General features: G+C 33.9%; 1 protein-coding gene across 1 annotated transcript; it reads right to left on the reverse strand.

The window, feature by feature from the left end:
- Window positions 1–7,986: 7,986 nt before the first annotated feature.
- On the reverse strand, window positions 7,987–13,612 carry LOC145590994 (uncharacterized). Its single transcript, XM_081647381.1, has 2 exons — window positions 12,829–13,612; window positions 7,987–8,982 (listed from the first exon to the last, which is right to left on the reverse strand). The coding sequence occupies exons 1-2, from the start codon at window positions 13,396–13,398 to the stop codon at window positions 8,206–8,208; spliced, it is 1,347 nt and encodes a 448-aa protein (XP_081503507.1). The 5' UTR covers window positions 13,399–13,612; the 3' UTR covers window positions 7,987–8,205.
- Between the last annotated feature and the right edge of the window lie 394 nt (window positions 13,613–14,006).

Consider the following 14,006-nt stretch of genomic DNA (forward strand, 5'->3'; position numbering starts at 1 on the left):
AGAAGTATAATTGATGATGCATGGGTTGTGTGAATAATGTAATGGATAATAATGGTTTGTGTGTTTACATTACTCATTGAGTCATGTTGTTCAACTTGGTTCAAATCACTTAAATTTCTTATGAATATGATATTATAGGTTAGTGTGATACAGTCAAACAACTAAATTATATAGCTCGATAGCAAAATCTTTTGCATTATTATTATTCCTATAGCAAGAGGTATCATTTTGCAATTTGCATGTAGTTTTGGTATCTTGATAAACACATACAACTTTCGTACGACTGAGATGATCGTGATGGAATGGGAGTCTTTAAAGAGGGAAGATGACATGTGTTGTGATCGATAGTAGTTTAATTTTTTTTGCCTTGAGTTTTAGGAATAGTAATTAATTTAATTACGACTCGTGCAACAGGCAGTTAATCAGTTTTATAGTTCAATATTGATTTCGCGAAAAGAATAATTATAAAATGAAATATAAACTTGAATTTGCCACATTCCTCGTGATGACTTGAGTCACATACTCGGCCAATCCTTGTAACAAAGTATTAAGGTAATTGACATGCATTAGAAATTGGCTAATAAAATAAGAAAAAGTGTTAAATATGGGTCTGGGTCGCACCAATTATCAAGAGAGAGTGTCTACTTTATAAGAGCAAAGGATGTTCATCTCAAAATCGATTATATACTCGTATATGATATGGCAATAGGAGGAGTAGCTCATTAGCCTTATAAAATGTTTAACTCTTTCTTCTTTTTCTCATTGTACAACACTTACATGTGTTGTTTGAGAAGTTTACATTTCAACAAAAAGAATTTTAATTAGAAAGGATCGACGACTATAATCTAATAATTAATGAAGCAACTTTCTAATTTAAATAGGCAACGGATGTATATCAGCACTCCGTAAATGATCTCTTAAAACTGTTTAATATTCTCTTTGACATATCAATTCTTTAATTTTTAATTAATTAATATGAAGGTTAACTTTTTAGTTTTTTATATTAGTACTCATGTCATGGACAAATGTAACAAATTTTTAATTATGAAGATGAACTTTATTGTTTTGAATCTTTTTATAACTGCATTACTTGTGTAGTTGCAAAATTTTTATTGTAACATTAAAAAATAAAAGGAAAATTTGATTCTAATAATCCAACCTTTTGCCGATCTTAATATATTAATCCAACCTTTCAATTATAGCGGAGTAATCCCACCTTTACACCCCATTCTATTTTATCAGGCCCAACAGGTCATCCACCTTCTATAATAGGTTGCCAGTCCACGTGTCGTGCCATGATTGGTCTAAAAATATATTTTTTTATTTTTTTAAAAATCTTTTTACTTTTTTTTTCACATTTATTTCCTCTTTCCTATTTCCCCTCTCATTCCTTTCTCCCCACTCTACCCTCTTCCCTGCCCCTCAACTTCATGAAAGCCGACACACTCTCAACCACCCCAACCACCTTTATCGCCTGTCCCAAACTACAATAGCCACCCTAGAACCCTTCCCTACTTCCCTTGCCACCCCAATCACCAACCACGACCAAAATCTCCCCCCGCCCCTCTTTATATTTCGGCGAAAATCCAAAACCCCCCACCTAGTTTTCCTTTTCAGTTTCAGTGGGAAGGATTTCAGATTTCAAGGGTTTAAATGGGTGGGGTTTCGGGTTTCAAGGGTTTTCGGTGGGTGGGGTTTCGGGTTTCAAGGGTCTTGACCAGTAGGCCGGAAAAGGGAGGTTAGGGGGAAGGGGAGAGAGTGGCCGGAAGTTTTTATTGGGTTTTTCGAAGGAAGGTCTGGCCGGAACAGGGGAAAGAGAGGGGAAGGGGGAATTTGGCCGGAAAAGGAAGTTTAGGGGGTGGGAAAGGAACCGGACAGAATTGGTTGGGTTGCTGGGCAATTTAGGCTGCCGGAATCCATGGGCGGTGGGTCATTGGTGGTTGCTGAATTTTTTTTTTATTTTTTTTAAATTCTTTTTGTTTTGTTAAAAATTGAAAAAAAAAAACTTACCTAAAGAACAGGTAACCGGTCAAGTTGGCCTAATAGAATAAGATGACCCCTAAAGGTGGGATTAATCAAGAATAATCAAAAGGTGGGATTAATAGAATAAGACCGGCGAAAGGTGGGATTATTAGAATCAAATTTTCCAAAATAAAATTGTTTCTGACCTAGTTGTAAAAAATTGATATGATCGATCACATTATAAGCAACCACAACAAACCTAGCTACCTCAAATTAGGTAATTAGGTTATTCTTGGAAAAATCGATGCTTAAGTCCTAATTATGGACATTCTTGTTCAAAGGTCACAACTATCGATTAACTCATGGTGATCCAATCGGCTTTGAAGGGCTCCCTCTCTTTAAATAGTCTCTAGCTAGCGTAAATAAATCGGTAATATTGTCACGTGCTCAATTGTGTGGTCCCTTAAAAAAAAATAGTCTCTCCTCTCCCACTCGCTCTCCACCATTGCAATGCAACCACTACATTTATACACCCTAGCCACTGATGACCCATGTTTCCATAACACCTCATGAAAACAAGATGTGTGGCATTATTAACCAGTCAGTTTAGTCAAAAACACATTCGTTTTAGGAAGAACACCCTAAATTTAGGACCGTTTAATTTAATTGATAGTTGAGACATTTTAAAGAAGATCAACCATAGTTGAGAGCAATGGTGTTAGACTTTCTTTTTCTCATGAATTTGAAGTTTTATTTTTTCACTTAAGAATCAATTAATTAGGCAATATATAACTCTCTTATTAAGTTCACTTACAAAAAGCAATTAATAATATAATAATGTTTACGTGTATTTTAATTTTGAATTGCATGGCAAATATATGTAATAAAATACTAGAGGCCTCTGTCATATACACGTAAAGCAATTCTTGACTCCCAATAGTTGGTTGACCGTATTAAAAAGACTTTGTAAACGAGGTCTACCCATGTTCTAGTTTTAAGGCATATGCAAAATTATTGCACTACTTGCACCGTTTGTCCTCAAACCCTAAAACATGCCAGTTAATCTATTTCAGAAACTGTTTTTAAGTCTACCTAAAAATTTAACTTCTTTTTAATTTATATAATAGTTAGTTGGATCATCATATATTTATAAAATATATAAATGATTAATTTTGGATTACACGAAGCTCTTCATTATATTTTATACCTCTCTTAGCTTACCTCTCCAATCCGTAGGCGGTGGTTCGATTCTCATTACCCTCAACTATAATACTTCTTCTTATGTTGTGTTTTAAACTCAAAGATAGGGCAATATGAATTTGATTGCATGTGTTGCGCCTTAAACTATAAAAACATAATATTATTGGATAAATATTACTCCTTTTGTTCTACTCCTTTCATTATTTATTTATTTATTTAATTATTTTTTCGCATCATATTATTGTTCATTTTTTGTTAGTGTATGTGAAAGTTACATGCATTTTTTATTTTTTGTTTTAATAATCCTTCATAATTGTTGTAATCAATTTACCATTCCTCTCTTATTAAATAAGCTAAATCACCCATCACATTCCCATACTCTCTCCACAAAGGCATTATTTTATACAAGTTGGGAGTTATATTTACAATAATAAAAAAAAAATATTAGCATGGTCATCGTTTTCATGTGGAGAATGTTTTTAAATATACTAGGGTTTATGTACATACATCAATTATAAAAAAATTATGTGAGAGATAACTCTAATGTAATCATGGATGAACTAACATAGAGGTTACGAAAAGTATACAACTAACCCTGGCCTAAAACAGTTGGTTAGTTAGTTAAATATAAAAAAGAAATAATTAGTTGAAATTGCGCATAATTAAGCATGTGTTATATGATGGAGTTCCGTTGCATTCTGCTTGCTAACCGGTGTTTGCTTTGTCGGCCCGCCCTGCACGGCTTTTGTTTGGTTGTATTATAGCATTGCAGGTTTAATTTGGCTACTTTAATTAATTTGTAGGATGCTTAATTAACATGCTAATTTAAGTATTAAGAAAACCTTAAAACAAGGCATAGAATACTTCAAGACTAAATCTAATCTGAAATTGACACAATTCTTATTTAATTCAAGAAGAAAAATCAGCAATAGCAATGCCTCCAGACAAATGCACCGATTTTATTAGAAAATAATTAGCAATAAGTAGAAGTTAAGGTAGCCTATTAAACTTATACAAGTATGTAAGTGTTTAGGGATTCTTTCTTCCTCTTCCATATGAAACAATTCGCATGCATGTTACTTGTTACCGACCTCTACATTTTTTTTTTCTTCGGTGAATATGCATGTGATAACTTTATTTTAAATACGGAGTATTATATAAAGTAACAATTGATAATTGAATTTAGGATTATTTACCTTATTATTATACCCGGTAATAATTTTACACGATCTTATATTTTTCGTGTATATTCATATGCATGTGCATGGAGTGCTTGTGGAGAATATATGAACCATGGAAAGGCAATGAGCCAATGATTAGTGATCGACCGGTGGATACAAAAAAATTACATAGGGTGGCCCGTAAATCATATAACAACAATTCGGTTTAATAAATACTACGTATATATGTATGTCTTGCATAGAACCACTTGAACCCGAGAAAGTTATTCAAATTTGATAAACCAGTTCATCATATCATACATCTTCTAGCTCATTTTACATGCTAATCAAATTTGGTATATACTATAGTATCAAAGTGGTTTGGTCTTGGCCCGCCCCCTAGATATGCCCATGCCAGGGATGATATATAGAAATATAGAAAGGGTACAATGAAGTACACATACCCGCTCCATTTGGGATGAATATCTGACTGATTTTGGTGGGTAGTAGACATGTACTGATATGTAAGTTATACATTAGACTTATCATAGATCAGAAGTAGAATAGGGATTATACGGTTATACCGTACCCATCTCATATGCACCCGCGCGCATCCACCTGCTCCATATATATCTCCTATTCAGGGCCATCTCCGGCAATTCAATGGCTCTGTTCTAACTACTAAAGTTGGGCCCTTAAATTTTTATAGGACTATTTTAAAAGGTTAAAAATATTATTATTATTATTATTATAAAATGACTATTTTTTTTTTAAGTACAATACTACAAATGATAGAGCTAAAATATTCATATTAGTAAGTTTAATAATAATTCAATAAAACAACAAACAAAAATGTTTTATTTAAAAAGTGTCATCCTTCATTCCTTCTAATAATATATGAAGCAAAATCTTCGATTATATCTTCATACTCAATTTAATTTTGTTTTGGAATTTAAAAGGCAAAGTCAAAGATTTAGGAAGAATTTTTGAGTTTTATTTGGGAAATGGTGGTCTTTTACGACAAAAAAGATGAATATGTAAGGTTATGATTTTTTTTTTTTTAATGAGTCAGCATTTTTTTTTTTTTTTTTAATTTATGGGTCCTTATTTATGGGGAACCTATTCTGTGGGTGAGAAAAAACACGTCCAAAGCTGAGCCTGCACCTACTCACTCAAATTTGACCTAGTATTAATTAATAGAACATACATGTATATATACTACCCATATATATACCTTCATTTCATATTGATAACATTTTACTTCTTTAATTTTCAATGTAAAATTTTGAGCATAAATCTAACAAGATTTCATTTGATTATACTCTTCTCTAATATATAAACCAAAAGTGATAGTCAAAGTCGAGTTTATAAGTATGTCAAATTTGCAAATGTTAACATTAATATAAAATAGAGGTAGTATCTTTCATGGAATTTACTAAATTATGTAATCAATCATTTGGTTTTTGTATCTAATGTGTTTGATTCATGTTTGGAAGTGTGTTGGTAATAATAGTATAGTGGAAACAGACAAAGTAAATTGTATGCCTTTATTCAATTGAAATGAAACTTGACCTAAGTAAATATTGGACCGGGTTGGAACATGGACGAGTAATGCCTAAGCCCACTAGATTGAAGCAGAAATTCTGGACTACGATCCACGGCCAAACATTCTCGCTTATGGAGATAATTTTGGGCTTTAACTTAAAACACATTTCGACATTTTGTACTAACTCGAATCAGATACTTATTCACGGTCAACTCTACATTAATTATACTTCTTTCGTGTCATTTTTTTTTACCAAGTAGATATTTTATGGTTTTCAAGACGTTTCCAACTTTCATGTGCATACAGTTTCAACTTATAATAATTAGATATATAACTAGATGAATCCAACAATATACCACCTAACTATTTTATGGATTAACAAAAATGTATGTTCAAAATTTTTAAAATTTGACCTACTTTTGTAATGAGGCAAAAAAATAGGGACGAAAGGAGTATATATGTATGTGTCCTTACTCCAAATTAGTTAATTAGTGAATACCCATCAAAGACGTTATAAGTTATGGATAACCTATAGACAATTAGATATGGTGGATATGGCCAAACAAGAGGTAATTGTACTTATCCTGCCTATTTGACATTCCTAGCCACAATTAGATCCACTGGATAAATAGTTGATTACCATGTCATGTGCACCCTTTGTGTAATTACTGAGCTGGTTGACGTGTATAAAATCTGCAAGACTGCAACTATTTCGCACACAACACTTGGTTACCCATTTTTAGCACCACCTAACCCCTATGTAAAACGTGTTACTTTCATATGAATGCATGACATAATCCCAAAACTATATACTTCTACTCTTAATCAAGGAAGTAAAATTAGTATCTCAAGATAGAACCAACTTGAAGATGAATAAAATGGAGAGAGAAAGAAAAGACAAGAAAAACGCACAAGAAGAAGAAAGTAAGCAAAGAGAAGAGCATAAACAGGAAGACCAACTTCAGAGTTATGAGTATGATGGGCATCATCAAGCCCCTAACATTCACGAAATGAAGTCGACGACGACAAACGCGTATGGTGGTGGTATGTACGCACTAGAGAAGGCTGGTGAAGCGCAATCAAACCCTCCGGCAAGCCAAACACAAAGCGCCGATGGGGCGGAGGCTGAGGCGGTATATCGGCCTAAGCATCAGCCTCCGTCCACTGGGGATCGTGACCTTGATATCACTGGCCAATCTTACATTCAGTAGATGTCTAATGTCCTAATGTTTTTATGTGCAACATTTTATGTCTTGCTTTATTTTTAACTTTTTTGGATTTTACGTGTTTGTTGATTAAGGGTTGCTTAGCTCCTTGCTTTTCATTAGAATTCTAATGTATGATGATTTCAAATGTTAAATGTTGTTTGGCTTTTTCCCAATCTTTTTTTTTTTTTTTTTTTTTTTTTTTTAATTTTATTTTAAAGCATACGTACGTTGTGTTGTCCAAATTTATTATCAACAATATGCCTAAGGGCCTGTTCTCACACGTTTATTTTCAGTTCAGCTTAGCTCAGCTCAGCTCAGTTCCTAATTTCCTTCTCTTATAAAATATTCAGTTCAATTCAGCCTATGAGAACAAGCCCTAAGTTAGCTTCAAAGGTGTCTCATTGTTCAATCAACAATTTAGGATTCTACAATACGATCTTGTAGGAAAAAGGACATTTAAGTACAAGGATACTTTTAGTACCGAGTATTATAGGAAGCAAAATCACTGCAAGATTAAATTGTTAGGTAAAGATAACATAATCTTTGTGCAGTTTTGCCCATGTTTAAGCAAGGGTTTGAAACGTACAAATAAACTAATATGGCAAAAATAACTAAATTGGGTACTGAATTATCTATATATTTATAGAATTGGGCCTGTTGTTTTGAGAATCAAAGAAATGAACAAGGCTTAGCTTTACCTGCACCTCAAATCGAAATTCCACCCTTGCTACTTTTTTTTTTTTTTTTTTTTTGTCAAGTCATCAGTCATTTGACTTGGTCAATATTTATATTATTTCAGATTAAATTAAATGAAATTAGGGAAAATTATTAAAATAAAAGGAATTACAATCATTTGGAAACAAAAAATGCAAAACGCCTACAGACTCATAAGCTAAATTAAAAATTTTAATATTGAATTTATCAAAGTTTCATATCAAAACAGTTTATTAATCATAAAATACTTTTGTCATCAAAAAAGAATAATCTACTGATAAAACTGTAACATTACCTTTTTATAACCCTAAATACTCATCTTTTACTCCCTTTTTACCCCTCAATGAACAAATTTATCTATGTACAAGAAAATCATATGATGTATTTTGTCAAGTATATTGTATATACTAGTGTATCATTGTTTGGGCCCTAATCCAAGTTTACAAATTTGTTCCAACGGTGGAGTATCCCACTTAGCTGCTTTTTTCTTCATCTGCTTGAAATCCTTCACACATTGTTTAACATTCATAGTCTTAACTCTTTTCCTAAATTGGGCCAGTTTCTTTCCAGCAGCTTCATCAAACATCTCCTCCCAGCCCACTTCCCACTCACTATGAGCATTACAAAGCTCGATCGAGGTGTTTGTCCAAGGAATCCAACTCCACCCTTTGCTCAGCCCAACCATCACATCAGCCACGCAAGAACCCGTACAAGCGGGATTGCAAGGCCTGCACTTGGCGCCGCTTAAGGGCCCAGGACTTGATAGAGCCGCAACAGGCACATCAAAATGACCCGGTGGGAATGGATACTTGCGGTCTGTTACAATGCAGAAGGGTTGAGCCGGGGTCTGGTATGAGACATTGTAAGAGGTGAGTTGGGCTTTGAATGCAGTCTCAGAGTTGAGCTGAGTGTAGTTCAATTTATCCAAGGTGGGAATGAGTGACAGACGGGAGAGTGCCACCACGGAAGTTTTATAGTCCCCTACGCCAAGCCGGTCATTGAGGCCACTGAAAGAGGACCCCGGTGGAACCACGTATTTACCCGGGATAAAGCTACCCGAGCTCAGTGGGGCAGACCAATAGCCATCAACACGGGTTCGGACAATCCAATCATATGTAAAACCATTCACTCTTTGGTAGTCATCGATCAATGTTAGGCATCCTTCCACCAAACTGAAATATTGTAGCAGTCCCTGAAACAAAATTCAAGTAGCCCTTTAGAGTGATATCTAAAACCTCACATGAACAAAGTTTTCAAGAGCATTTATCATCTTTACATTATTATTGCAATTTGCAATACATCAATACCATACTTTTTTATCAACTAAAAGAATTAAATGTAGAACATTAATTAATCCGATCACACGCAAAGTTTGTTACACCGTACCATGTAACACTCCTTACTTTGTGGTCCCAAACCCAACAATTTGATGTTTCTGTTGTACCAAACTTTGGAACGCATTTTGTCAGTTAAAATCATCCAATTTTCTATCCAAAACTCTCTCGTTAACATTTACGGAGTAGTTCGTAAACTTACAGCTTGTCAATACTACTTTAAATAACAGGCATAAGTAATTACAGAAAACTAAGTACAAAGAACTCCGGTAGATAGTAAAATATACTCTTAAAACTTGTATAAATCAAGGATTAACTTTTTTTTTTATTTTTCTTGGGACAACAACAAACAAGGATAACTATAGCACAAAGTATTATTTTTAAAATCCATGAAATGGTAGCTTATTATTTAAGGACGATAAGTAATAATACACAAAACATGTTATTGGAATTTGTTATTTTTAACGCCAGGTTCTTTTCCATCAAATGGAAATCTTTATTTCTCTTTTTTACAAAAAGCAAACTACCTAGATATCAATATCAATGCACAAAGTAGTGCCCAATATTGTTGATACTGACCTTACTGTACATTGTGAGTAGCAAACTACCTGGTTATCACGTTGGTATCACGTTGGTCCCCAATACCCACATTTCTTATCTTTATCTAGTTTAAGGCAGATTCTCCATCAAAGTTTGGACTATACATATTACTGAGCCTCCTCTCTTTTTACTTTTTTTTCCCCTCCAAAAATATGCTCTCTCTTTTTTTTTTTTTTTTTTTTTTTTTTTTTTTTTTTTTTTTAACGAGAGGGTAGGTAAGGCAAATAAATTTTACGACGAACATATGAATAAGAACATCATTTTTCTAACTTGTAAATACTACAATAAACTACTCTATAATTTCTCAATTATGTGCTTTCTTTTAAAACAAGTATATTCTAGTTTTTTTTTTTTTAATAGTCAAGTATATTCTAGTTAGAACAACTTGAATGACTAAATGCAACATTATTTTAGAGCAAGTAAAACCCCTAATGACATATTGGTATTTGTGATTATTCAACATAAATTGGTTTTTCTAATTAAAAAAACAATTATAAAACAAAAACTGGTTGATTGTTAGTGTAAAACGGTTGAATAATTAAATCAGCAGTCCTGCATTAATCAAGTAAAAAAATCACACGTTGAAACAAAACAGAGAGCGCCATTTCAGGTGTTGTGCCAACCATACCTAGAGAGTAGAGAGTGACACAAACACGATACGAGTACATGACAACATTCGTAACAACCTAAGTCACCAGGTTTTCAGCAACATTCGTTTTTTAATTCAATTAAGAATACCTGATGTTCTCTTACAAAAAAAAAAAAAAAAAAAAAAAAAGAATACCTGACGTTCCAATCACATTTGACTTCCAAGAACTTATTTAAAAAATACGAGTACATATTTTGAATATTTAATTTTCGGACCACCAACTAAGATTTTTGAAGTTCCAGCAAATTGATTGCGATGCGTCCAATCTTTCTATATCTATATTTAATAAATAAATTATACTAGTAATATGCTCAAGTTCATGTATAATGATTTTTAGATCCGACTTCTAAGGAGACTAAGCTGTCATGACTCATGCAGTTATGCATCGAATCATTCGTTCAAGTGGGAGAAACATGCAAGTTTGATGTTTTGTTAACATGGGTATAAAAATTTTAAAACCAAAAAGATCATTAAAGAATGTATTTCTCATATAATTATACAGTTATCATCACATCAGTCCATTAATTAATATTTAGGACACCTTAATTAAAACATTAAAACAAGATCATGGGAGTCTAGTCGAGTTTAGACTTCGTTCATGCCCCGTCAGCTTTTTACTTCAATTAATCTATTTTTATTCTTCAAATTCTTGTTAAGACTCTTATTAGTCCTATAAGGCTAAAACCCCTCCTACATAATTAGAGCTTCGTTCTCAAAATATGGGTCATACTTATTTTTTACTATTCATGTTGCATCTCAAGTGGAGTCTTGGTTTTCATATACTTGACTTTATTGTTTAGACTTTCATACAAAGATCAACGAGTAAAAAAGTCAGTCTTGTGTGCACATTTTGACCATACGCTGTCTTATGTACACATTTTGTTACGCACAAGCATGTGAAGGACACACATGCTCGTATTGACATGGGAGCATCATTTTGAGCACTCCCTTTATAAGTTGATTACAAACAATATATATGAAACACCAAACACCCATGGAGAAAGAATTATTTTTGTCCGGACGGCTATCAAAATGCAAAACTCAAAATCTAACATCCAAAAGTGTAAAGCAGACCCCAAGCATAAAGCTCTATGCCTTCAGAGGTAAATTTCTAGCCCTCAAAATCTAGTCTTTCACGCAATGATTAACGAGGTAAGAATAGGATAGTTGGAAACTTAGAATCACACAATTCTTTTCAAGTTGGAAACTTCTACATTGAACTTCTTTTACCTTAAAAAGAAAGAAAAGAGTAGATGCGCAAATGTCTCTATTCCTTTCCACAATCCCAAATTTCAAACCCATTAAAATAATCAACTAGGAACAAAGATTTGTTGACACTAAAAGGTCCTTGTAGAACTTTTAGCAAAAATGCAAGTTTCTTCTTGAATAAGATAGATTTCTCAAATCAACTAGGAGTAGTATTTTATTGTGTTACTAAAAAAAATGTAGCCCTAAGAATTTTCCTTAATGTTCGACATAAAGTAGGAGTGCTTTTCAACCGAACAATTGCCTAAACCTATATTGTGTCTACCACAATAACACTTATTAATCCTTTACCTAAATGTTGGAATAAAAAATTCTGCTCCTAAACTAAATTTTTGTTTTCATGGTAGAAATTCTAATGTACCTCTAAGACTCTAATTTAAGATTGTATAATGGGAAGTAGTAAGACGAGCATGTGTTGCCGGCTATTAGGCCCACTAATAAGGCACTAAGCACCTATAGGCTATAGCAGCCAAGCACAAAAACAACCCTAAACCAAATCGACCCCATTCGTTTAGCACTGCCCAGCCTTTTTGAAAGCCGGCCTAGACCGGCTTGCCTAAGGCCTGTGACACAACTCATCCGGGTTTGCTCTTTATATGTCAGCCACCGTTCCACATCAACCAACCCGGCCTCGCGGCCACCTCTAACGGCCAATGGTTTAAACAATACTCCGTACAAGGTCTAAACAATACTCTGTACAAAGAATTTCCTACCCACAAGACACATTATAAGTAGGATAATAGGATCAATTTTCCTAGAATTGTTCACCAAATTATAACCTAACTAAAACCAAAAATAAACAATGCCATTTGCATGTTCGCTATTGTAATGATCATATTGAACAAACTATTTTTGGCAGTTTAGCAACATTGTCCTGTCTATGCATTCACCACCAATATATTTCCTAAATTTGAAGTCAAGTCTACAACAAGCCACCGCAAAAAACATGACATGACTGATCAACCAAAAGAAATAGACTAAATTAAATTAATTTGTCGTGTTTTTTTTTCACATCATATTGAAAACATTCAGAAACCGTCCAATTTCCAATCTCAGAATATTAAACACAATAAAACATAACCCCCATAATCTCCATTCATATAAAATTAAATGCATTCAAATTTAATCAAACTTACCAAATAAAAATTCAAATTTCATAATTATAAGAATTAACTTCATATTTGATTACCTGAATGCCATTGGGCGAGTTAGCAGCAGTGAGAACGCGAACCTGCGACTCAGTCTCAGGAATCGGAGTGGGTTTAAAAATCCTAACCGAGTTAACTCGAGGTGCATACTTCAACAAAGACAGCTTAAAGGACTTGGAATCGAGTGGACTATTCAAGAACAAGTCCGAGTTAGGAAACTCCTTTAGGACTCGTTCAATTATAGAAGGACCAGTTAGTTCGAACCTTCTAGCACCACCCACCAAGCACACCGCAATCCTTGACTTAGTCAACTCCGATTTCCAAATCTCTTCCGCCGCCGTATACGGCGGTTTTCGTAGGCTGAACTCGATTATCCCGGCGCCGCCGTAATTGGAGAAGTAAAGGAGGAGGAGAAATAATGAGGAGAATAGTATCAGAAGGAGACGCCAATTGAGATCGGATACCCACTTTGAAAATTGCATCGATTTTCGAGGACTGTTATTATTATTATTAGTATTTCCATTGATATTATTGTTTATAAAAACAGGGATATTTTTTGTTTTTGTTTTTGTTGATGTTGTTCTTTCTTCACCTTGGTGGTGTTGTTCCATGGTTATCAACTGTTACTTTGAAGGAGAAAGCATGTAGGAGAGAGAGGAAAAGAGAGGAGAGAGAATTTCAAAAAATTTATTTTGGGGGATTTATTAATGCTTGGAAAGTGCAGAAGAATTATATTTATAATTTTGGATTATAAGTTTTTTTTTTTATTTGAATGGAGAAAAATTGGGTAGGTGAAGAAGATGATACGAGGGAGGATTGATGTGAGATGATAAAAGGGTGATTTATTTGTTTTCGGGGGTTACCAATTGGGGGGGGGGGGGGGGGGGAGACCTTAATGTTGTTATTTTGGGAAGGTAAGTCTTGAGAATTATATGAGAAAAAAGGAGATAGAATTGGAAGTTAAGTAATAATGAACGTGCTCACCAAATTGATTATCTTTGTACTTTGTTAAAAATTTTTAAAGTGGAAGCACAGTCATGATTCAATACAAGGAGATTTCGGTCTTGGGTTAATGGGTAGAATAGGCGGCTCGCCGCTCGCATCGGATTGTGCTTGTGTTGGTTGGTTATGTTTGGAATTTTGTTACGAAGATTGGCATTAAAATTCTTGATCATATCGTGTCTGATTTGGGTGTTTTTTGGTCCCTCGAGAGAGTTAC

The sequence above is a fragment of the Chenopodium album genome, chromosome 18 (assembly GCF_948465745.1).
Source record: "Chenopodium album chromosome 18, dcCheAlbu1.1, whole genome shotgun sequence".
Classification (NCBI taxonomy): domain Eukaryota; kingdom Viridiplantae; phylum Streptophyta; class Magnoliopsida; order Caryophyllales; family Amaranthaceae; genus Chenopodium; species Chenopodium album.

Excerpts from the sequence above, each read along its gene's own strand:
- LOC145590994 (XM_081647381.1), bottom strand. The coding sequence starts at position 13,398 with ATGGAACAACACCACCAAGGTGAAGAAAGAACAACATCAACAAAAACA. Across the intron at positions 8,983-12,828 it reads ACTCGCCCAATGGCATTCAG|GGACTGCTACAATATTTCAG; the intron begins GTAATCAAATAT and ends ATTTTGTTTCAG.